This window comes from Grus americana, chromosome 2 (assembly GCF_028858705.1).
Source record: "Grus americana isolate bGruAme1 chromosome 2, bGruAme1.mat, whole genome shotgun sequence".
NCBI lineage: Eukaryota > Metazoa > Chordata > Aves > Gruiformes > Gruidae > Grus > Grus americana.
Window position 1 is genome coordinate 37376893 of NC_072853.1, and position 27160 is coordinate 37404052.

The following is a 27160-nucleotide window of genomic DNA, read 5'->3' on the forward strand; positions in this document are numbered from 1 at the left end:
GCATCAACAAGAAGAGCTTGCACAGCTGACTCTCAATTCAATTAGGCACCATGGAGGCAGAGTTTATTCCATAAGCAATTGACAAATGGAAACTGCTTCCTGAAGCCAAAAAGGTCAAACAGAAAATGAGGAAGGCTTCTCGCAGCTCAAAGGTGAAAACAAGTTTTTCTGCAAGGCCTTCCCAGCTGCTGTTTGTACGCCCCACTCCCCTAAGCCCAGCTGCTTGTTGCCTATTAAGCGCATCCCAGCTCCTCCTTGGAGTTCTCCTGACTTGTTACGCTTCATTGCCAGCTTGTTCGCAGTCAGGGTACCAGGTGGCTGCTTCTCCTCTGCAATGCCAGCAGTGGTTGCTGGGCTGAGTGCTAGTATCAGCCAAGACTGCTTCCCATACGCTTTAGAGGGAGTAGTGCCAACCACAAGTGTTAAAAAATCATGAGATCATGTCAAAATCATGAGAACTCAACTAAACAAACAAAATCCCCATGGTATTTTCTGTATGCTTTACTGTGAAAATAAAGTAATATTTTCCATGGTTTTATCCTCTACCCTTCAGCTTAGAAAGCATCCCAGAAAAATACTATTGTTCTGGCCAGTCCCAAGAACAGCCAGATCTCAAGAGCCCAAGACTTCACAGCTTTTACAACTGGAACCACTCAAGAGTCAAGCCATCCTACTGCACTGCGAGACACTTGCATGCATTTCACACTTGCTAAATTATTAATCACTCTAATGAGCCCTGATGGTACCTGCTATATCTGCAACTGAAAAGTTTTTGCCCTCTGAAGACCAGAAGCAGGATTTATATTCTGCCTTTCCGCATAAAGCTTGTCTCGTGTTTCTTCATACGTAATCCAAATATAAATCCAGACATGTCCCTGACCAAATGTCTCTGCACTACTACCTGGCCAAACTGTCTTCAAGTTCTTAGACATGCAAGAACTTCTAGAATTAAGATGCTGCCAAATTCTAATTTCTTTCTCAACTTGTAGGCAATCTTAGTTCCTCTGAAGTCAATGAGATTTCTCCCAGGGATTAAATATGGTCATAATTTCACCCAATGATGCCATGAAGCAGAAAGAATGGAGCTTAACAGATGTTCAGTGAAGTAACTGGAAGAAGAAAAAAAGGCAAACCTAGTTTACATTTTTCAGTAGTGTCAAGGTAAAATATGAAATGCAGGCCAATAAGGAAGAATAAAATCCATGAAAGGAGGATATTAGTTTCACAAGAATGCTTTACTGAGCATAACTGACTAAATATAGCGTATCAGTGATAATATGCTCTCCCATATGCAAATCAGTCTTCAAGTATATTGCAAATACACACAGCATAACAGATTTTCTTTATGGATGACAAATTAATGAAGCCCCTTCCTGAAATGAACTTCAAGGGACTATCCCCATGGGGTTCCAGTATGCTAAACATTTTACATGTAGGAATCCTACTCTATAATGATACATACAGCAAGCACTTGTGCATCACAATGCTACCTTCCATTCTACTTGCTCATGACTCGGACAGACTTTTTGAGTATTTCGCACTGTATGTTTGTGAGACAGCAAAAAAAGTTCACACTATGAAACATTCATGACAGACAATTCATTTTTATTTCTTAAACAAATAGATGGTTTGTTATACTGTATTTTTTAATAGTCGCAAGCAATTTCATTATATCATTATGTCTAAGATACAGGAACCAAGCGTACATAATTGAAGACACAGGAAACTGAAAACACACGACAGAATTAACAGGTAAATGAAATCAGTAAATGCAACTGCCACATCCCTTCATTTGATGCCTGTGCAAAAGCATCTTCTAAAGTTCCAAGCACACAGCACACACCAGTTGGCTTATTTTAAACAGCAAATTTGTTTCAGTAATCCATATGGGTAACTAATGCTTTATCATATATAAGAAATTCCTTTAGGTGCTTTATTTTTTTGCATGCATGCTCCATTCCTTACTGATATGTCCCCTGTTTAACAGAGTCTTGATTTGTTTAAAAGATCAAAGTAGATAAACTCAATACAAAGCTATGCGGCAGGGGCAACACCTGTTTCTGCTACCCACACGCATCTCTTTCACTCACTCCCCCTTCTGACCTCTCTCTGCAGGTGACTATGAGCAAACAGCTAGCTCTCTGTGAGACCTGAATGGGACATACACATTGGCAGATGTGGGCGAATACTTTAGTGTTTATTAATCTAAAAAAGAGTAAAGATTACAAAAATATAAGGAGTAGAAAACCTTAGGCAAGTTAAAATACATAAAATCTCTAGGTAAAGTTTATTTTGGTCAGGCAGAGTTTATACTTTATCAAATGTCAATCCAAAATAACAGGGGTATAAACTAAACAAAAACATTATAGTAACTTTATACTAAAAGGCGACAGTTACCCTTCTTTCCTAAGGCCACTGTACCACAGTAAATACTCTGATTCAGTGCATTACAGCATCCACATATCAGAGCGGTTCCACTTATGTACTGCTGATACTAGAAAAATAACTTTATTTAAAATTATTATGTATAAACTAAAGCAAATTCTCAGGTGTAGCTTTGATCACCATAATTTTGTTTTAATTAAATTGTTCTTCAACAATCCCACTGATTTCACAAACCTGTGAAATCAAACAGAAAAACACAGAAATTAGGGCTAAAATTTAATGTGCACAAAAATAGGATAAAAGGAAAAATTAATCCTTCATTGTGTTTGCATTTTGTAAAATTTTTCCATAATGCTGAATCCACAGTTAAATAAGCAACATTGAGCAGTATTTTGATGAATCCCAGTTCTTTTTTATTTCTAAAATATTCAGAAGCAAATCACGGCTTCTTTAGTTAGAGTATTTGTTCCAATTATTCAGTGGTTTGGAGGGGGTTTCTGCTGCTTCTTTTTCAATAGTGGTAATAGGTTGCGAAAAATTACCAGTGTTGCAAAAAGCATCAAACATAATAGGCAACTGTGATGAATCAGATAAGCTGAGATAGCTTTGTTTTCATTTCTGATTGTGTTCAGGTTGAAAACCTTCCCCAAAGCAAAATGAAAATTTAGCTTTTACAAATATTTACATATGCATATTGCAATACTGTTTTGCAAATGTTGCTGACTGTAACCAGCCTGCCCCTCCCAGCCCCCTCAAATGTTTGTAAAAGATGTAAAGCTGCAACTGGACCTATTATGTGGATCCAGTTAGAGAATCGGGGTTACAAAAGGGAAAGGAACACCCCAACCACATTTAATTACACAGCTGAATGCATAAAGGTTTGTATGTTACCTCAGAAGCCTTCACTTTGCCATTTTTAACCACTGAAGGAAATCAGGCACAGCAGCTTCACATTTATTCACTCCTTTTGAATATATAAATACACAACCCCTCTTTGGGAGATTAAAGAATCTTGGTAGGAACAAACTATTCCCATTATCTCCAGCTAATCAATTAAGTACAATTGGAACAAGAGCTTTAACTTTCACTTTGCTAGGTCATAAGCCTGGATTTTATATCTGATACTGTACTGATATTCAACAGAGTAAGGTACATACCATGAAAAGCTCTGCATTTAAAAAAAAAAAAAAAAAAAGCAAGCAAGCCTGGGAAATCTTAGCAACAGTTCTTACCCTTTATTATATGTATTTTTTTGTCATTTATGCCTGATGTTTAACAACTGTTTTCCTTGGAGGCACTTCATTTAGCAGAGATTCAAGTGTTTTCACAATTTGATCTTTAAGTAACAAATTTGTCTTGGGGAGGGGAGAAAAGCAAATATAGGTAAGCCTGTTTCATTTGCAAATTCTTGTCATGACTGTTACCCACAAAAACACCAGGGACTGTGGTCATCTTAGCTGCAGAAGGAAATGGGACAGCAGCCAGAAAATGTATTCTGTGCTACCCCATAACCATTATGGAATTCTTGACTGATGAGAAATGATATTAACAAGATCAAATCAACTTCCACCCGACATGAGACAGAGATTCATCAAGGTGGAGATACAAGAGATGAAGGACACCCTGAAGGGGTGATGGGATTCGGTGTACCTCTCTCAAGTCCCCCAGTAAGACAGATATCTAGCTGTCCTCTGAAGTCCCTTTGTTTCTCTCCTTACTTCAGAGAACAAATAGCTTGGACTAGAGTCCCTCACTTCTCTATAGCTGAAGGTAGGTGAGACGAGTCATACCCCGACAGGCTGATTTCTCCAATATAAAAGGGAATGGCAATGATTTAAAAGTGGTTAATACAAGCAGGAAAACAACACTGACTTACTTGGGGAAAATAACTGAAAACCTACAGCCATGTTAAAGTTAGTGAAGTCTCACCAGAAAGAAATACAGATAGATACTAGAATTGGGGCCCAGATTCATGACATTTTAGAAACATTAACCGGTGACTTCTCTTAGCTTTGCTGTCAGTTATTACATTTTATCATCTCGCTTCACAGATCAGGGAAATAAGACACAGAGGAAACAGGCGTTGCCCAGATCCTGCTGTAACACTCCCACTGGCACTATGCATTGCCAAACAAGATTTAACCAAAATGAAGAGGAGTCACACATCAAGGACCAACCCTCCTCTCTCCCAGTCTCCACATTCATGGACTTGCTCTCTGACAGGGTCAAGTACAGTCACAATAATTATGTCACAAAATCTTAACCTTTTCCATTACAGAGCTTTTCCTACTTGAATTTGAAATCCTTCCTTCATGATAAAAGAGGAATTTCTACAGTTTTGGCTTAGAATAAATCTCGGCCTTGTAAAACTCATTTACAGCAATAGGATAATAATGAGTGTTAATTTTTTTAGAGCTTGGAGAACACTGGGCCAAAGAAAGAAAACAGATTCCTTTCACAGATCCTTCATCTCCTGGTCATTTTTGCACCCTGGGATTACAGTCAAGAATTCGAATTTTTTTTCTAGTTTCTGCAGCAATCTGGCCCCTCTGCTGAATCCATCAGTTGGCTGTGGAGCCAAAAGCCTTTCAAGGCCTTATTTGATGCAAAGGGATGTAGTCCCTGCTTGCTGTTCCCTGCGTCTTGCACTTCATGGGGTCATTTGCATTCAAACAAATTGAGTGAAAAGTAGGTGTAAACCTTAACTAATGTGCTTTAGTAGTACTTCAGCGCAACTTCGTGCTCTTTCCTCACTGCTGTAAATGACTACACAAGGTACGGGTGAAAGACGACTGGGTTTGATAGCTCTTGAAAAAAGTTGGGACAATTAAATGGAATAAAAAGCATACATAGGTTTGCAGCAAGATCTTCTTGGCCTGTAGTGAAAGCACTCGACCAGCATGGCAAATGAAGGAATCAAGAAAGGCATAAACGAACGAGCCCATCAGCATCAGTTGGTCCCTATGCTCTGTCCTATTAAGGACACATGAAATGGCCAGTGCCTTCCAACTGGAAAGTGTGGACAGCAGTCCCCCACTCAAACAGCTCATCGTATGCCCCTCTAAGGCCAGATGCATTTCCGTAGGATGACTTTGCACCTCAGCATTTTCACAGGGTTATAGTCACCTGTCTTTACTAAAACCCTAAGGGTATTGTTTCATGCACATTTTTTGGCTGAAAGGCCAGCTGAAGCAGTTTCAGCTCACCACTGTCAGACTTGGATATTCTCCACAGCTCCTCCTGATTCACACAGCACAAACGTTGGGCAGCCACAGGGCTGAAAAACAGCACAAGACTGCATTATCCGAGTAAAAATATTCATTTTACTCAGAGATTTTTCAATGAGATCAGTTCTCAGTTCACTGCGTGCCTTCACAAAGAGCTACGTTTAAGTTACTTTTACTCAACACTAAAAGTGTTTTGGAAGAGCAAAGTCTAACAGGGGATGGATCAATCTGATATAATCGAAACCAAATCAAGTGATTTAAAGTTCCTTCATCAACATGCAACAGATTAGGCTGCATTCCCATTAAAAAGTTACATTTCTTTGCTATAATGGCTAGCCGTGTTAGCTGGCTGTCAGTGATTACTCAGTAAAAAGCTTTATTTTATTCTCTGAAATTCTTTAATATTAGAGAAGAGCTTTACTTTCCTAAAAGTTTATTATTTTTTTATCATGTCCTTTTACACAGATCTTTTAACAGCACAATATTAAACAACCTGTGTTTCAAGACATACACTATACTTTGTGATAATCAAAAAATCAAAGTTCTTGTATCAATATATAGCCTGCTATATCAATATACAGCTAGTGGAGTATTTATATTGTGACATATGTAAATCAATATATGTTTATATTCTTATTTTGGAACAAAATTCTAATAAAGCTTAGTAGTTTTTTAGTGATGAGCATAGATGATTATCTGTTGAACTTAGCTGTATATCTATCCAGAGTGGTTTATACAAGGCATAGAAGTCTGTGGAATTCAAAAATTAAGGACAGCCAGTATTTTTTTTCCTGAAAGCTTAGAACCCCACTTGCAAATGTTTTTTGAATTAAAAAAAGTAAAATATTTTAAAAGCAAACTATTTATATCATTGCTATAATATATACTGCCATTTAATACCAGACATTCACATAGATAAAATTAGCATGAACATACTTTGTGCTTTGAAATCTACAGACTTCCATGACTGTCTAGAGCAAAGTAAAGTTTAACAGTATTTTATTAATATCTTTGTTATGGTCAATATTAATCCAAACAGTCATATCTTATATTTCCCAGGTGTATACTTTTGGATCACTAAGGACAGCCATTATTTTATTCAGAGGCACCCTGGCTTCTCAAGTAAGGTATTTTTATATTCCAAGGACTAAATTATGACAATAAAAACAACTGGGGGGATCTTTGCAGTTTAATATCAGTAGAATAAACCCTAGCATAAAAATCACAAAAATGTGTTTACATGTACACACAGTCAGGCACATTTTCAAGGGTTTGTAAGAAAACAGGTAGCATAAGTGTAGAATCATGATCATTGTATCACGCACACCTTCATCAAGGCCTAACATGTCATGTCCAGGAAAGCAAATGAAATTGCACATCCAGACTGCTCTTTATAAGTATATTGATAGACACTATGACAAAAAAATCCTGCTGTGATCATCTAATTTGACCTCCCATATACATGTATACAGCCCACAGAATCTCCCACTGGATTATCTATTGCCTGTCATTGAAAAAGGCCTATCAACTCATGCTAATGACTCCAATTTCATTGCCTCCCTTAGCTTTTGCTTACAATGCTTAAGACTCCTGGTTGCTAGGACAAGGCATTTGATTGCCTTCGTCACAGTCTGATGAGTTGAATCTTTTTTATTTAACTATCTACCTTCAGATATCAAGTCATCTCCAAGATTCCTAATTGAATGCCTTTAGGTGAGGCAAACTCCTAACAGGGTTTCCCAAATCCTGGGTTGTTTTCAATTATCATCTGAAATCTCTCAAGTAATTCCAACCTTTCTTAATGGCAAGAAACCAAAACCACAGTTTTTTACTGATATGTGGAATAATTACTTTGCTATTTAACTTTTTAGGCATTCAAGGAATGGTCTATCCATCTCTGAGACAGCATTATGCTGAGAGCTCACACTGAGATGATCTTCTATGATCATCCTAAATCCATTAGGTCACTGCTTTCCAGGACAAAGCCTCATTATTCTGCAGCAGAGACAGATATGTTTCTCTGGTGCCAGATATATTTCATTTGGTTCAAATATATTTCATCTGGTTATAATAAAGTGCATTTTACTGGAATGTGGCCATTATACCAGGGGATTCATATCATTTAATAAATTCAACTTGTCCTTCCCACCAATTATCCAAACGTATCAGACCCTAATGAGCCCCATTCATCTACATCTTCCCATTAGAAACTCTAGTTTTTGATTCCTCAGTGAGCCAGCTTTTAATTTACCTAATGTGTGCCCTGATAATTCTCTATGCCATTTTTTAAATTACAGTGTCATTTTTTATTACATTAAATGTCTTTGGGAATCCAAGTTTACCATAATAATGCAAGCTGCAGAAAAACAAATCCTTGGGTTTGGAAGCTGTACTGAGAACAGCTTTCTGCACTGAAACAAATTTTGAGAATTTTTTTCCTCACTGCAATGGAAAATTCCCTCCTTCTCCCAAATACTTTGTTCAATGTGAACTTTTCCATGACGAAACCAAATATTAGTAGAAACAAAGTGATATGAGCTAAAGCCTTAATGGTATAAGGACATAATGGCAGCTTTGGATCTAAGCACATCCATTCAAAAAATAGGAATCTTGTGTCTAGTTCCAACTTTCTCTAGCTGTATTTGAACTCTCCCCTCACTATCCAACAGTCTTCTAACGTCTGGTAGAAATAATGTCAATCTCTACTTTTGTTTCACTCTCTATAAATAATTTAACCCAAATGGGCAAGTTTCCATGCTAGAAAATTGTTTTATCTCATTTTCAGACTTAAAAAGCCATTAAATGAAATGTGCAGCTTCAGCTATGGGTGTTACAAGACATCTAGTCAAGACCATCCAACAGGCCTGGAGAAATTCTGTTTACAGGAACACAATCCATACTGCTATCCCATTTCTGAAGTGGACATGGAACTGTCTCAAGCTAAAATACCTAGCTAGCCACTGGTAGAGAGAATGAATATTAAATGAAGGAAAGATACCAATAGGTTTCTCCAGAAGATTCATGAATCTGGAATTAAAGTCTCCCAGAAGTTCAACCCAGATTCACTTTTAGGACAAAAAAAGCGTAGATTTATAGTGAATTTGCTGTTCACTGGGGAAAATTTCCAACTACAAATATTATGTTCTTATTAACCAGACATACAATTGATACGTTTGAGCAATGCCTCACAACTACCTTACTCCTCAGAAAAAAGCAAACCTAGCCTTGCCCTAAACTCATACCCACTGAAAGAGGTGTTTCCAGTACTGCTATATTCCATCAGAGCAGAACACAAACACAAATAGCTGAATTTGATTGACAGAAATGGAATGTGTTTGTGCTAATGTCGTAAAGGTTGCAATCAACAGTTGCTGCTCTAAGCCTGATTCTGTCACTCTTACTCATACTGAGTAGTACCTGGCTCTAGCAAAAGGAAACTTTCACAGCAAAACCATATTCCAGCAGTAAACTCCTCCTCATTAACTCTGATCAAGAAACTTTCCAAATCTTAGGAACACTTATTTTCATAATTAAGAAAAACTGTTTAGCCATGTGAATTTGCTCAGCATGAGGAATTTTACCCATGGATAAATATTGTACAGTTTGGAATTTTACTGGAACACAATCTGAATTTCTTGAGTCTACAAAAAACTATCTTTCATTCTTTGGGTTGTTTTCCTAGGTGGACATTTGTGCACAATAGGAAAAAGAAGGTTTTCTTCAATACCTGTTGAAGTCATCAGTGGACTGTCTTTTGACTGCAGAGTTTCAAGACCAGTACAAGAATGAATGGGGTGGAAATCCACTTTTTCCCAACAATCAGCTTTGATTTATCAGCAGTAGACCTTCCACTTCAAACTTAGAAAAGAGTTTGCAGATGTATTAGTGGCAAAACATTTAAGTTTCTTGCCACAGGTCAGTAGGTGAGAGTTCAAGCCTTGTCACAGACCAGCTGAGCTAGAAATGAGCATCTAGTGCTCCTGTTGGCAAGCTGAAGTTAAAGTGATAGTAGCCACACCACTTAGTGTGCCATTGACTACAGTAACTGACATGCCCTAAGTGGATTATTATTATTATTATATTATTATATGTATATATACATATGCATATATTTAATATGGATTAACTGAGTAGCAAGCTCGCTAAGAGTCTATGTTATTCACCTATCATGTACATTTGCCAAATGGACTGACTGCAGGTAGGGATCCTCGGTGTCCAAAGCTGTGACACCTGGGGAAACCTGCTGTGTGGGTTAATTCTTGAGTTAGGCACCCAAAAAAGCAGACTCAGGCTTTTGGGAAGTAAGTCCATGCCAGGACTACAGATAGTAGGTTAAATTACATCAAAAGGCTGTCTTTTGTCTTCTCAAGGTTCTTGGAAGCTTGCGATACATTAGAAATTTCCAACCAGCAGTATTTGCAGGACCTGTTCTCAACAGAAAATTCAAGCTGACTCTTGTTAGTCCCCTGAAAGGCTTAATTTCTTCCCATAAAAGCTGGTTAAGAAATGCTCTGGTGGTTGTAGATGCAGCCCTTCTGTTTCCTTGCATCAGTACCCCACAAAGAAGAAAATTATTTTTGCCAGCTCAGAAAACTCTCACCAAACTGAAGTACTGTGGAAGTGGTAAGTATTTTCTCCAGATCCCTCCTTTTTTCCAAGAATGATCTCTATGCATCGTCTGAAAACTCTCTGCAGAGAATCAGCACAGAAGCAAACTACTGCTGGTAATAATGGAGAACTGTCTTCAGGAATGACAGCTGAGGCAGAAGACACAAGGCCCTGTCTACAGGTGTTTTAGTGACACTAAAATCACAAAAGAACCACAAACACTTCATTTTGGATCCTATTGCCTTGGCCATTTTCACCCCTTTTTGCTCAGCATGTACAGAGTATCAAAGGAGACCACACGTAGCAAGCAGAAGAGATTTAGTTACTAAATGACAGTAGTTCTTAAAAAAGCATGGGTTGGTTCCTAGTTAATAACAAAATTTACATTACAAGAGCAAATAATTATACATCTATCTCTTTCTCTGACATATGGCCACTTAATTAAGCACATAAAGAGGAAGGAGAGGATATGCTAAAAAAATCATTTCTTAAAAATGTTTTTCTTTCCTTAACAAATCTTTTAAACTGTAATCATTTATACTCTTTTATATGAATAACTATTTGATTTCAGATTTTGTCATAATTGGTATGAAGCTTTAAAAATTACTGACTTGCAGCTATCTTTGGATCTTGCTGATAAGGATAATTTTTTAAAATGCTGTCAGACACCCTGAAGGATTTAGAAAGTAAAGTCTGATTTACAAGAACTGAGAGCCTAGATCTCATTTCCATAAGACAAGATGTGCGCTGTCATATCTGTTTTGCAAATGATGTTCGTTGGGAGATGTTGAGATGCCAAAGTGACCCAATTCTGTTCAGCTAGCTTTGGCTTTGAAAATAGCCTGTTTAAACTCCTATACCTGACTACATTTGGAACTTTTACCTCCACATTTTTTCATTCTTTTTCTTATAGAACAGTAATCAGAAGGTATTCATTTAAAAGAACTCAAGGTGACTCACAGAGCTTCTCTTTTTGCATTGTTAGTTTTCCCACTACCAAAAACTAGCTTTACACCTGGCTGCTATTATCTCAAAGTAGTCAAAGAATGTGGTAAATATTATCCACATATAATTTATTAAAAGCTGAGTCAAAGAACAGGTGTTGCTATTGTAAAGATTAATTTTGCAGCTCTTCTGCTCAGACTCATAAATTATGAACTCCTGGGCCCCCTCAACACTAAATCACACACATAACATCCACACAGATTTATTAACTTCAGGGTGAAAAATGAAGTAATTTTGCCAGCTGCTCTGCCTACAAGCACTGGCATCAGCAAGTATGCCAAGCCCCTCACTGACTCTCCACTTTACAACTGGGAATTGGCAGCTTCTCTGTCAGCAGTGGCATTTCTCCACTGTCTGCTTGCCAACGACACTAGCGTATTAGCTCAGATGGGGATGATAACACTATTATTGTTATTTTTTAATAACATTTATCATTATTAGATTTCAGATGCAGAAAGTATTGCTTTGATCAAACTTTTTTGTTCTACTACTTTAGTTATATTAGTAGAAAGACCGGCATGCTATAAAGAGTGCAGCAGTTAACTACTACACAGGCTTACAGACAGTCTCAAAAGAGTATATTACGGCTGCAAATCCCTCTTTGCTACAGAAACTACAGCTTACAGCTACCTTCTTTCCCTTCTCCATCCTTGGTGCCATCAGATCCAGGAGAAACACTTATTAGTTAGGCAACTATCATCTCTACTGATCTAGTGGTAGGACCTACACTTTTATCTGTCATTTACCAATCTGTCATACTGGGCAGTGACAATGATCTACCAGGATTCTTAGAATCTGGATCTCGGATGCTCAGAAGTCCCCACACCCATGCGATTCGTGGTACGGCAGCTATAAAGGAACCATGTTGTGCACATGAATTGTCCTGAAGCATCAATCTCCCTGACCACATAGTTAGCGCCAGTCTGTGTGTGCGTAGTCAGACCTACCAACATTGGTGGGATTGTACATTCATTACAGAAAACACAGAGGAAAATTCACGTGCACAGATAAGGTAGGTACCAGGCTCTCCCTTTGGCCACCTAAGGTGAGCTTCAGCCCAAAGATAAGTGAAAGGTTCAGGTGCAAGTCAAACAGGACTTACTGGCTTTGGACTAAAATCAGCTGGACGCACAGAACTTCATTTTAACACTGTACCAGATTTATAAAACTGGTACGTGATCTTCAGTGTCTCATTATGTAAAATGAAATTTCATAGTCAAACCGCAGGCTCTGCATGGATTTGCAGAAACTGGTATATGAATAGAAAACTCTTAATTTTTTTAAGTAGCATAATTTAAAAATATATTCTGGCATGATTATTATTAGTCATTAATCCCTTACACAGCTGTTCCATTCTGTGACGAAATTGGCTTTTTTTTTTTTACTATTTTAACTCTGCATGTTAGTTTTAGTAGAATGGATTAAGCTTTCTAAACATGCTGATTAAATCATCTGTTCTTTCCATGTATATCACCTTACATATTTTAGGAAATAGTCTGTATATTCACCCTTGCAGATCACAAAACTACTGTGAATTAAAAAAGAAAATGCAAAACATTTAATATTTTCAGTAAGATTATTTACAGGTACCTTGTAGGCAGATACAACGCTACAGTTTGAATGTATTGCAATTTAAAGCATGTTACTTGTTGTTACTTGTTCTGTCATTTATGTTATGATCCTGCTGACCTTTGCTTTCATGATTAGACTACTGCTTCAAAGACTGTAGGATATTAAGGATTACTTGCATGATTAAGAACTTTTTTTTTTTTAAAAAGAGGAATTAAAAGGAATACAGGCAAAATAGAGATAAGGGAGTCACAGACCTGAGGAGGAAGGCTCTACTTTTCAGAGCTATCGGGTTTTCTTGTGGGTTTTCTGCCAGTCAATACAGATTTACTGAAGAGACCATCTATTTCAACTTCATGCTACTTCTCTGGAACAGCTACTTTAACATATCAGTACAAATTGTTTCACTTAGCGGAATAAACTGTGGTCTGCAAACATTTTGTCAATGTTCAGTGACTGTAGGAAAGCTTATGTAAATCAGTCCTATAAAGTTCAGCCCTCAAACAAATGAGTAATTGGTACTTACGAGAAAGCTCCTGCGAGCAGGCATGACATCTTCACAGGATTTGATGACATGAGAAAGAGAAGTTAAAAGTTTTGAGGGTTTTTGACATATCATCTGGTCCTAACAAATATACTTACATTTGTCTTGGTCAGCTTCTACTCCTTCACTTTCTGTGTCACTCGGCAATATCCAAGGTTGGTGAGCAAGCTGAAGCTGTTGTAAGAATTCATCCTGCCACAAACAGATCTATTTTAGATAAAATGACAGAGAATGGTTCTATATAAATGCAGACTGTAGCAAACACTCTAACCTAAATTAACTAGCGAGGAGGAAGCCTTTAATAAAAAAAAAAACACCAAACAAACTTGCTGAGAAATAAAACCAGAACGTAGAGGACATGCAGGCTGCCTAGAAAATTTTTTATTGAATTCTTATTTACCTATCTATTCTGGGGGGAAAAAAAAAAAGGTCTCTTAAACTACCTATCTGCTATAGGCACATATATGTACATACCCATCTCATAAAAGCAATGACACAGAACAAAAGCTTAATGAAGATATTCCATATGTCCCTGCAGTTTTTGGACTATGCCTAGACATGTCATGCACAATTTGCTTAAGTAAAGCTTTGATTTGTCAGAATTTTCACTGTCTCCAATCTAGTAAGAACAAGGGCCTGAAACTTGATTTAGAATCTATGGTTTTATTGGAGGACAAAGCCTGTGAAGGAAGAATGCTATGGAAACTTTTGTCTCCAAAATACCATAAAACTCTAACCATCAAAATACAAATGTTTTACATAGTTAGAAATCCATACACAGCTGAATACATGCTTTTCAAAATGTTTTACAATTGCCTCCTTTTTATATAATATATATATATAAAAATATTTTTCCATACACACACATATATCTATGTGAGCACGTACACACAGACATATAAAATACTTTGACAGGTTCCTTTGCAATATTCAAGGTGAGAGATGAGACTGGAATGCATAGTTTTATTTTCAAAAACAGTTCAAACATGCAAGTCTAGTCTCCAAAAGAGAACTTAAACATTGTCCAGATATCATAAAATTACTGGCCAGATTCTTACAAGCACCTGAAAAAAAAGGGGGGTAATAGCCCTGTCTCCTTTTACACCAGCTGAAAACCAGAATCTACAAATTCAAAGTTAAATTGCGTTGCACAGCGCTAGGGCATAATTTTTATTGTTAGGCTGTTATTGTTTAAAAACATAAACCGGGTTTGTTTTACTCAGTTCTTGGAAACCTAAGGCTGTTCAATCAAGAGCTAACTTACTGGGAGTAAACTATTAATTCTGTTAGTAATCTGTTAAAATCCCACAAAGACTGCTGCAATGGCCCAACACTAAGCTCAGGCAGGAGCTCCAGGCCTTACGCATGTATTGCCATTTCAAATGGACAACAATGCTGACCACAGCACTGACTGGAGAGGGACTATTTACAAAGGCATGTAGTGACAGGACAAGGGGGAATGGGTTTAAGCTGAAGGAGGGTAGATTTAGATGAGTTATTAGGAAGAAATTCTTCCCTGTGAGGGTGGTGAGGTACTGGAACAGGTTGCCCAGAGAAGTTGTGGAGGCCCCATCCCCGGAAGTGTTCAAGGCCAGGTTGGATGGGGCTTTGGGCAACGTGGTCTAGTGGAGGGTGTCCCTGCCCATGGCAGGGGGGTTGGAACTAGATGATCTTTGAGGTGTCTTCCAACCCAAACTGTTCTATGGTTCTACAATTCACGGAACAAGATTCTCGCAGTAGGAGCAAGTGGCTCTCCCACTGATCAGTATACTTTTTAACCTTCCAAAAACACAGAGCAAAGAACTGAGCCAGGCAGCAGAACAGAATGGAAGTATCTAACCAAAAAGAGGCCTCTTGACATTGAGTTGTGCTCTGTACTCCAATAACTAGTAGGTGAATTTGTGTTAATCAATGCTATATTTAAATAAACAGAAATATCCCGCTGTTGACAATGGCAGACCAATAAAGATTATTGAATACCACTTTAAACTATCTGGATAAATAAAGTGATTGTAAAATTCCAAGTGTTCAGAAAATGAAATGGCAAACAAGGGATTCAGTAGTATTTTCATCTCAACAGCTATTGATAATCATCACAGAATTGTGTCACTTTAACAGAATCCATCCTAAAGAGACAAGCAGGATTCAACATTCCTTTGTTAATTTATACAAAACACCAAAGGATAAGGTAAATGCACAAAAGTATCTCTGCCAAAGGATTTGGAACCCTGATTTATTAGTTTTATAGAGATAGTAAAACTATTTCTCTAGGTAGCATTTCTTTGCTATAATTCAATTCAGCCTTGAATAGAGTTGATAATAAAACACACCTGTTAGAACTTTGTAATATTATGTATGCCAAGAGGCAGAAACTCGTCCACAAAATCTCAGATCATTATAAGTCTTGAGCATTAAAAAAACCTAAAACATTCTTAACAGCTGATACGTTAAGTACTTACCAAATTATTTCAGACTTGTGCTATAACAAAATTAAACCACCCTGAGCTACAGAGTGAACTACTAAAACTTAAGGAGAACTCTGAATTGGATTTATCATTAAAATTTTTGTATTTTAGACTTATTATGTTACTCTGAAACACATTACAAACTAGGAAGCATACATAAGGCATTGAAAGATATGTTAAAATTCCTCATAAACAAGTGACAGCACACACAGTGTAAACCCATGCAGATTCTGAATTCTTCAATTCAAGCTCCTCATGCTAAATCATGCTCCTGGTACCCGGTAACTGCATCCTTTTCAACTGACTTATTCTCATCAAATATGTATCAACTTTGTACTGGTTAATTCCATTAACACCACCTAAAAGTAAGGAAGCAGACTGTTTGCAAAATCTTGTCATAGTATCTTCTATAGGATTGGCAATATAATCACAGTGTATTCGCATGTAGTGGAAATTCCCATTTCACACTGTACGTCTAAAGAATAAAGGCAATTTCCTTTCTTTTATTTTACTGCTTTTATACAGGAAGAGGATACAAAACGTGCAATGAAAGTTGCAAAACTGTTTACAGTATCAGCCTCAAGTTTTATACGTTTGTGATCTGTAAAAGTTCAAAGACAGACACAATTTTATCGTTCTTCTCCTACCTCAGGCCACCTTTGACTTTTTAAAATTTGCCTCCATGGTCAGAGAGAATCTGTAACAGAAATTTCATCTGTAATGAAATGCCATGGCCACAAATAGGGGGACACCTCTAACATGGAAAAAGTGTCACTGAGCAGAGATACTTCCTGGGTATGTTCTGTCTAAACCCGTTTCTCCAAGTGATCAGGAACTTCAGTGGGTAAAGATAACTTAAAAGAGCTCCCAAAGCTTCCAGTGTAACACTCCAAACATGGAGTGCTCTACTGGGACCGGCAGATTGGCCAGACCTCCATCAGCTACTTTCTGACATCCAAGGGCCTTTACAGCTTGACACAGGAAGGTCTTAAGTATGAATGTGTCATATTAGCAATTTTATCCTTGGAAGCAGAGCTAGTCCCAAGATGAGTTTCCATTAAGTTAAAGGTCACTTGTGGATGTCAGGAAAGGATAAATAGAGTTTGAGCTGGGTCACTAGCAGCCAACATACTATTGTACCCAGTGAACAAAGAGAAAGAAAAGAATTTGTCACTTCTAGAAGCAATTATAACAGAGGATAAGATCCTGCATAGAAATGCTGAGATTTAACACTAGCTTTACAGTGGGCTTGCTGGATGAAACTGGACATGTTATTCTAACTGTAAAACAGGGTAATAATATTGCTCATTTCTTAAAGTTCTTGAGACATATATATACACATATATTAGAAGTATAACAGGACACATTGTAAGAGCTATGAGCAGAGTTTGGGATTTGGCAAACAGAAGTAACAAGTCACAGCAAATGAAATGGGACTCAAGGTTATTATGACTATAACTACAAAAAGGCTGTGAAAGGAAGCATTTTTAATTGCCTGCCTTGTTACAGGAAAGATCAGAAGTGATGGACAGATTGGATGTCCCTTGGTGGAGATGCAGTGCTCATTACATGGCACTTTCAGGAGTCTATACAATAATTTTCGTTGGTATCACATGACTATGTATCAGTTAAGAACAGGACTGCTTAAAAAGAAAGAAAAAGAAGAGTGTTTAGTGGGAAACAATGAAACCCTTCATTTCCTCTGAACATTTCTAGTTAAAAAATGAATTTCAATTCTCGTTTTCTGGTATGTGAGAAAATTCCAACACACAAACACACCCACCCCTCAAAATAGGAGACGAAAGGGGGTTTGTTTGTCAAAAAAGAAATTTGTTACAATTATATATTTTTTTCCATGGAAAACTTCTGGTTTGAAAATATAGCAACTGTCAGTGAAGATATTTTCATCAGAATTGTAGCCACCATCAGTCCTCATGGCTTTAAGTCGGATATCCAATTCTAGGTGAAGTAGCTCAAGTAATAGGATTAGTGCACTGCCATTCAAACACTAAAATGAGGATTTTTTTTTTCCACCATCAATTTAAGTAAGATTTCCTCCTCAGATTCTTTAGTTTTAGAGTTATCTGTGCCTCATTTCCTTTCTTTCACAATAAATAATGGAGGCCATATGTATAATTGCAAGATTATGCTAAGTATCAAATCCCTAATTTTCTTACAAGCATCTCTAAGCAATATTATTATAAACAACATTTATTTTTTTTTTTAAAAGTCATTGGACTGATAATACATTGTGTCAAGTGTCATACCCAATAGATTTTTAAAACAAATGATACCTCTCAAAAACAATTATCTAAAGGTATGAATTTTTTTTTCAGTTTTGGAAAAAAGCTATCCAGGCTTTGACAAATGGATTACAAAGAGATTGGTAATAAATGGTGTGAACCAACTTCCTCCACCATTAGAAAAATAGCAATCTAGACATATAGGTCCTTCTCAAGTCAGTACAGAAGGACTGGCATTTCCTGAGAAAAGATTCACCTTTGTAAGGCATGTATCTGAGATAGACAGCAGGGCTATTCTTTCACAGGTCCTTTTATTTCCACTGCCTGCACACTAAAGTTATCTTTAAGGCAGCTAAGGTTAGCAGAGGAGAACCCCACTCAAAATTTACAAGGTACTTAAACTTTTTGTTTTGTTTTAAACAAAGACTAATCCTGTAAAAGGCATTGATATGGGACAGGAAGTTCTTATGCTCTGAATCAGTCTCGCTAATGTGCACATAGTACTAGGCAGTGATTCAACGATGTTGGACTTTTTCTTATTGCAGTTCAGGTTTGTGTTTCGGAAAATTTGTCCATTCAGCGATGCCTAACTAATCATTCCAATATGTCCAAAAAATGAAAGAAAAAGCAGACCAAGGAAATATTATGCACTGCCAGTGCAGTAGGAAAAAAATACCCTGGAATCTTAAAGATAAGATAAAGTTGTGTTTAGTATTCCAGAGGTACACACCTCTTAGAAACTATAAAGCTAATAAAACTGCTATGCATCATGCCAGCAAAATCCTACAGAGCTCATGGAAAATTTGGGGGGCACGAGTGTTTCAGTATGATTTCTGTAATAATCCTGACATTCTCTAATCAGTACGTCTCAAAGCTAAGCAGTATTTCCTTGCTAATTTTCTCATCATTACATTTCAAGCTCTTTTCAGAGTAGTAAGTTATATTAGGTATGCTGATGTTACTGCAACATAAAACACAATCTAGTCTTCACGTTATAGTAGCTCTTAAACATAGCAAAAACATTAAATTGAAAATCTTACTTCTGATAAACTGCTTCTCTGAGTAGTGACAGTTCCAACAATGTCTCCACTCATTTGCACAGAGAGCCCTGAAGCAGCGCTGAGGGTCCTCCCCATTTGGCTCTTAGATGTCAAAGATCTGCTTCTTTGCATACTAATGATGCCTTCCCTATTTCCTTGGTTGCTAGGGGTAAGAGGCCGTGACAGCAAGCTATTTGGGGTCACAGGTCTGCTCCCTGGAGTTGATGGAGTTGGTGGCCTGTTGGTTTGTGTACCAGGCGTTGGAGGCCTACTGTTTGCAACACTGGAGACCTGCGTTCTGCTGTTAGTGGGCAGCGGTGGTGATTTGTTTCCTTGGAGCTGAATGTTCTTCCCCATCTGAGTTGGCACCTGTGGCCTCAGATTTTGGCCCTGTGTAGCTTGAAGATTGCCTTGATGGTCAGATGTAACTAAACTATGGTGTTGGATACTAGGGCTCCTTGAGAGCCTTGCTTCTTCCCATAGTGCTAGGTCCTTCTCAATATCTGTGCACACACATAAACAAACAAACAAAAAAATAAAAGAAAATAAAGGGAAAAAATAAAATTAACTTTCTGTTTCTCTCTGGTTTAAAATTAATTTTCTCCAATTTAAGCGACAACTTGAAGCTGTGCAGAGAAAATCTATCCACCCTTAAAATACCAGGCATCAGAATTAACAGTTCAAATGTTTGACAAGCATTTCCTCAAAGTTTATTTACATTTCATTTACTGCAAACACAGCTATCCCACAGAAACGAAATATTTCCACTTCATTGACTGCCAATACAACCTATAAAAATCCCTCTCATTTCTTCAAAGTTATCTCTCTGTAGCTTTTGCACAGTTTCTCATTAGTATCAAACCAAGATAGAGCAGTGAGCTAAACTTGCCATCCTCAGGCAATCCAAAACTGGTTCAAAGTGAGACTTTCCTTCTCGCCTTGCTGTCCATTGCTCAACCAAAACTCTGGGGGAAATAACCCCTGAACTCTGGCACATCTGGATCTGTGATCCTGTTTGAATCTGAATCTTGTGCTCTGGCCTGCCATCAGTGCCACAGCAGGTGATGGCGGTCACCAACATCTAGAATCCAAGGAGAAGAAGTGGCCACCATCTGGTGGTCCAGTGCCTACCCCTCACACAGCCATAAGGAATAAGATCCTGTTTAAAACCAGAACAGATCAGGGGTAGTGATGAAAAGTGTCTTCTGAATTCATTTAAATCATATTAATGCTTCTAATGAATTAAATCAGATACTTCCAACAAAGTTAGCTGAAGGTAGCTGGAATTTAGGTTAGCATTGCTAACATACTGAAAGTCCTTGCAAGTAAACATGTCAAGCTTAAGGAAGAGTTTACTCAAGTTTACTTTATCTCACACAATTGTTATGAATTTTCACTCTCACTGGCATGTACTCTACTGTAACTTGGTTTTGATAGGGACAGTCAGTTAGCTTTAGAAAAGCAATGCCATTTCCCATTAAACTGTATAAGTCACAGTCCCAGAAGCTGTAAATCAGCAAGGCTCTACTGATTTAAACACCTATTAAGCGAACTTATATAAAATAAGCATTTCATCTTTATTTTTAGAACAATAATTTCAGGTTCTAAAAGTCTGAAAAGAAACAGATTCTACACTGCATATTGGAAAATCAGATGGTTTTTCACTTGTGTTTACCTGTAGATATAAAAGAAATGCCGTATGTAAAGTAAAGATGTGCTGCCTTTAACATTAACTTATTTTATAATAACACCTTGAAAACAGGAAGAGAAGCTATGTTAATTTCATGTTAATAGTCTAACACAAGATATTCCACACATTTCAAATGCTAGTACTACAAAAGCTGGTAAAATTGAAATAGTTGTGAAAGCCTCAGAAAAAAGTGTCTTTCAACTCCTTAAAGATTAAATGCTATGCTGTTAGCAAATTTGAAAACATATTGTTTCTAGCACACAGTTAAGAATATTTCTAATTGCTACCTTGCTGACCTCTTAAAATTAATTATTTCCATTTTGAAATACTTCTGTCTTGTAGTCCTGTTCCATTATGCTGTTTTAAAAAATCAATACACATCACTCTGGAACTTGTAAGGTGCCTAGAAAAAATTTAGGGGCCATTAAATGACAATGTGAGCTACCCAGTTTAAACCGAATAAGAAATATGTCGTTTTAACGATCCAGCTTAGCCTATGTCTTTGCAAAATTGCAGATTTCTAGCTTCCCCATGATGATTCAGTATGCTAAGAAATTATCTGAATATTGAATGATTTAATAAGAGTTAAATAAACATTTTATTCTGGCTCATGTTTCCTTAATTCCATATAGTAATCAAGCCTGCAGATACATCGATTATTCTAATCATTTCTCCACATATAATTAACATGTTTCCATAGTGTAATTATTCAGTTTTATTTAGCACAGATCTTCTTTTTAATTTTGCTTCAATATCAAATTTTCAACCAGAAAGGAAAAAAAAAATCATCACACATCTCCAGCTTTACAGTATTATCTCATCCATAGTAAATACGAGAATTGAATTACGACTTAGAATTTTTTAAATCCCTTGCCAATATCATTTAAAGGAAAATAAAATGCAGGCAACAGAGCAACACAAAGGCATTTTACTTTCATATAAGAAATACCAGACTAAGGATATGATTCATAATGCATTTACAAATTGTTTATACGTTTAACAGTTCTTCTGGTGACAAAATGTATTCCAGAGGTATCGAAAGACCACAGAATCAGTGTAACAAACCAAATTGGCAAGATACTGGAATTAACTACCAAAAAAAATAGATTCTCCACTTGCGTGTGATATAAAGCAGCCACAGTAACATAAGAGACTGGATCTTAGACAAAAGTATTACTAAGCCATATGTAGAGAAGGAAGAGAAAACTGATTGCTTCAATATTTGATTTTGTAAAAATGCTGCTTTAAAATATCAAGGTACTGAGGCAGTTGCTGGCAGTTGGTGCTAGTCCCTAATTTAGGCATGGGCACCAAACTGTGCCTTATGTTAGGAGTGAGTTTTATCCAGCACGTAGTCTGTAAGAGAAAGCCAGGCTCCTTAGGAAGGTGTATCTAGGACAGGGAATCACATTTCATCATTACGCAGGTAATCCAAGTGAGAATTTAGGCATCTAAATGACTGCCTAGTATTGGGTAGAATTAATAGGTTCCAGTGCGCTTGGTAAGAGAACTGAAACAAGGAGACTTGCTGATAACAGAGACACTTGAACTTTTGCAAATGCATGAGATAAATAGGGCTAAGCAAAACCACAGTGTTATTATCTGAGATGCTCTGAGCTGATTCTTCATGGAAATTATGTTACGCTTGTCTGTGAGGGGAATAATTGTCTCAAGCAGCTCTGGTGTTATAATAGGACATGAATTATTAGGAATTCAAGAGTCCAATGTCTAATAATTGGGCTGTTTTCTTCTGAATTTCTCAGGCAGACAAAAATTACTGAATGGTAGAATGACTGAACCTCATGTTACAGCATTACTGAAATAACAGGCCCAAAGCCAAATGACAACAGCATTGATGTGAGAGAGAAGGTCACACAAGAGCAGACTCAATCTCGGAGACTAAGTGAATGTAGCTAGTTAGCTTACGGTCAATTAAGTATTTAAAATTCCATATTCTGTTGACTATGGTAGTTACTACTCTCAGCTTTATCAAGGGAGATCTAAAGTAACTGCAAGTTTCAGAGCATACTGCATAGAAGAACAGCTTGTACAACCATGGAAGTGCGACCAGTTAGGACATAAATCAAAGTAGGGCGATCTTCGCCAGAGCCCTCCCGAGTGACAATTGCAGCAACACAAGCAAGGCAAGTGCTACCTCAGTGGCAGAGGCCCCTGGGGTACTCAGGTCACCGCTATGTCACAGAAACCCGATGACCACAGCTCGGCTTGCTGATCTCCTGGTTCCCACTAGATGTTCCTGGCAGTTTCAGCTTGGAGAGAGGGTTCATGGATTTTCAGTCTAGTTTGGCAGTGGCTACATCTCTAATAGCTACAGTGACTTGAACCTGACAAGAAAAATTGAACAGTATCTCTGTTGTCAGAAACAAAAAACATCTAAATTTTTTTCATTTGTAGATGTCATAATTTTTAGTTCTTGTTCCATTCCAAGTAAAAAATCTTTTTTCTAAAGTGCTTCCCTCATTGTGCTCATAGCTTTGTCTTCTGCCTTGACTACAGCTGCAACAGCCCCCAGTCAAAAGTACAGCAGCTGTACCTCTCTCGAAAGAGGATACAGCTCCCAAGCCTTTCACACCAATACTATTGGTGGGATAAATGTCCAAAGTCTTTTAGAAAATCACACTGAAAGTGGCAAGTCAAGAAGGATCAGATAAATTTCATTTCTCCCTCCTCCTTATATACACAGTCTTTATGTTCCAGTTCTGCATTGCTTTCAGTAGGGTTGGCCCACGAAGCGCAGCTTTCACCATATGACAAATAGCATGCATAAAATAGGACTACCATGCTATAGGTCTATGTCATACCTTATAACTAAAGCGGAAGATAAGAAAATACTGATTACAAAGAACATCAAACTGTAAACTATATCCTAGGATACCCCTCATTAATTTTTATAGAGCTCCAAAACATATTTTCACTGGAAAAAAAAAAGGGGGGGTTGTTTGACCTTTTAGAAAAGGTTATTCCATCAGAGATGTTGCAGATGTTCCACAGCATGCAAGTTAACAGACTTCTACTTAGTCAGAAGTCCCAGGAACAAGGTGGGCTTCTCCAGCAAAGCAATCTATTCTCAAGCTAAAGGTCCACTGCAGCTTTTTGTAAAGACTGCTTAAATGTAGGTGAAGCATCAGTACCTCCTTATTGCATAAGTCTTGGTGAAATATGAAAACAACAAAAAAAGGTGCGTTATTAAGTTGTCAGACTGCAGTATGTTTAACAGTTCAATTACTGCTTAATTACTGCATTTACTGTCATTACATCCACAAACACAACAATAATTGTGCTGTTTCTCTTCAATGCAGAAAAAGGGAAGTTCAAAGTTTTTATCTGTTTTCATCAGCATGTGAGATGATAGAACATTTTTCCCTTCATTTAATATATTGGCAGAGCTAGCCGGGTGAGTACTGCTGGGTGTTTTATGATCCCTTGCTACTGTACATACCAGCTAGGTGTTTCTCCATGGTCTGAAGTTCTTTAGCTGCTAAGGAGTCCTTTAAGAGTTTCTGCCTTGGGGAACCTCCAGGTCTGACACCCATGGCATCCAGGCTCCAAACCGTCTGAGACTTACACAGATAAAAAGAAAAGGGAATATTTTTTAATGTAGTTTCACATTTATACGTGAAACAACAAAAAAGCAGTATCCTCATTTAGAACAGTGAATCTGGTGCTTTTAATGTAGAATATATAATATTTTACGTAAAGTATTACAAAACATCAGTGCTTACCTTAAATAACATAAATAGCAGGCATTATTTAAAATCTACAGTTCTAAAGTAATTCAAATATATACCTTCACACAAGCTCTTGTTCCTTGCTGAGACATCACAACAGGACAAATTCTTCAATGATTTACATTCTGTGCAGTTCCAGTTACTTAGTGGGGGTTGCACTTACTTTAAATTACCGTAGGATTTGGCACCGTATCTCTGCAAAGCAGCACTTCTGGGAATATCACAGAATTTCCTAATCAGAATTGCCAGTGCTGTTTTGTCACTGCAAGAAGTATTCCTTTCAGGAACAGCAACTAAATCATCAGGGCACTATAGCAGTTTGGAAGGGATGCTGGCAAACAGATCACCTCCCCAGTCACCTCACTATTGAACGCTGTGGTATTCAAAGTTATCTGCATTTTCTGGAACCCACTCAATATAGTTACACGAAATTATTTTAAAATATACTATGAGGTAAACTTGGTAAGATTTTTTTAATGCTTATTTGAAATACACAAAAAAATATATGACTGAGTGTGCAAGACTTGGTCATAAAAACAACAAAAACATTAATTACAGTATTCTTAACAGCCTACCTGAAATACATTTTACATTATTGCCTCACCAAAATGTTTCATCTGTAGTCTAGGAGGTTCTGTTGATTTCCCAGGTTTCCTAAAGAAACATGGCTTACGCAATGGTCTCACTGTCATTCACCTCTTACTAATTTTTCAATCTTTCGCTCAATGTCAAACAAATTTAGAGAGGGGCCACGGTTTTGAAGATGTTAAGCTGAATGTAATTTCAGGGAGAAGAATGATTGAGCAGAGGAGGGAGATCCAAACTGGTGACGCTGTTCACGGAAGGCACACAGGGCTCCGCACTCTGCCGGGCTGTAACCCTGTCGCCAGTAGACGCCTGGCTCCCTGCAGATAGCTGCAGCACGCGATGGTACTTTTCTGGCTGGACTCTCATGTCATAGGGAAAGGTGTACAGCACAGTTCAAAGGATGAACTGTAGGAAAATACAGGTTTGATATCATCTCTATTCACAAATAACTTGCTTTAACCATAAACACTAAATAAAACACTGTAGCTGCCTTCCATTTTAGAAAAGTAAGCAAAATTCTACAGAAGTAAAATGTTATATGAAATATATTTTATATCACGTTTAATCTGTTCCAAATAAACACGGCTTTGTATGCAACCGATCATTGTGAACCATGTATCTTTAGAAATATGTTAACACAGATTCATATTTATAAAGCAACAGCTGTATTGTAATGCTGCACACTTGTATGTAAAAAAACCTAGGTATATTTACCAGCATATAAAATAGTTTGAAGCTGCAGGTAATTCTGTTGTTATTAACTCACATTTTTAGAACACTAACGACATTTTTCCCATTTGCTGATTGTTTTTTACACTAGTACTGCTCTGGTTAAAGTTACCTGCGTTTAACCCCAGGTAAATACACAGGAACATCTGAATTAAACAGTAAGATGCTCAGAAGTGGAACTGATCCTGCAAGTACATTTATTTCAGACATATCATGAGACCCGATTCACCTGTTCCCTCAAGAGATTTTGAGCATTTGTCACTTCAGTCCTCATTGTGAATCCTCCATCCAAATCATAATCTGGCTTGCTGAGTTCACTACATAATATTAATCTGTATTAAACTGCTCACATCTCTAGATGTTTATTTCTAATAGATGTTAGTTATCCAGTATCTATCTCTAGATGGAAGAATATTTTTTTCTGTGAACAATTCCTCTGAAATAAACAAAACTAAGAGATGGGAAGGGGGGAATAGAGTCTGTAACAAAACTCTAATTTTTTAATTTTCAATCTGTTTTTAGATATACTCTTGTCTCCAGATTTTTATGGTGGAATAAGGTCATTTTGATGTACAATTTATAGTGTATATTTTCATAAGGCAGAAAAACCAGCAGGACCTCAATAATGACTGTGGGGGGAAAAAATGCCCAACGTCATAAGGATGAATTCTTTTTGAATATACAAATTCATGCACAAATACAACTCTGATGAAATATGGAATAAAAACTAGTCAATGGTCTATGGTAATACTTGAAGACCAAACTGGTCTCCTAATATTCTTAATCTGACTATTGAAGTTTATCATAAGCAAATTATTATGGGTTTTCAATAACTCCTTAACCTCCTAAAAACCTAGACTTCTAAACGTTAGCCTGGTGAGAGGGTTTGATTCTCCATGTCCTATTTTCTGGAAATGAAATGGAGTTATCTTTCTCTTCTACAAACCTCTACTGTTTCTTCCTATATTCTGCCTTTTCCTCTACCGTACTTCTTTCCTTTATGCACAGCAATCATGTAAGACACATACAACTAAGATGACTGTCTGAGCAAAGGCAGCTCGTGACTGCCTCTAGTAGAATCTAAGATAAATGGAGAAAAATGATTCTTTAATGGTACTCATCATGATAGTGCTCTAGACGTTTTTAAATACATGAGTAATGTTTAAATTAAATCACTTGCAATTAGGAGACTCCAAATCACAAAGATCATCAAACATCAGCAATACCTTTCTATGTTTCAATACAGGTTTTAAAATCTTATATAAGTTCATGTAAGACATATAGATATGCCTGTGTATAAGCAGATACAGGCACACAA

General features: G+C 37.2%; 1 protein-coding gene across 3 annotated transcripts in view; it reads right to left on the reverse strand.

Annotated features, from left to right (window-relative positions):
- C2H8orf34 (chromosome 2 C8orf34 homolog) overlaps nucleotides 1–27160 on the reverse strand; it is a 205733-nt gene that overhangs the window by 26289 nt on the left and 152284 nt on the right. For 2 of the 3 annotated variants that reach the window (XM_054815642.1, XM_054815640.1), the window contains 3 exons: nucleotides 24237–24357; nucleotides 19087–19589; nucleotides 13437–13530 (listed from right to left, as the gene is read on the reverse strand). In XM_054815642.1, the coding sequence (XP_054671617.1) occupies nucleotides 13437–13530; nucleotides 19087–19589; nucleotides 24237–24357 (718 nt within the window). Of the gene's footprint in view, nucleotides 1–1593; nucleotides 2620–13436; nucleotides 13531–19086; nucleotides 19590–24236; nucleotides 24358–27160 lie in introns of those variants that run through there. The other variant, XM_054815641.1, reaches the window with a different exon arrangement.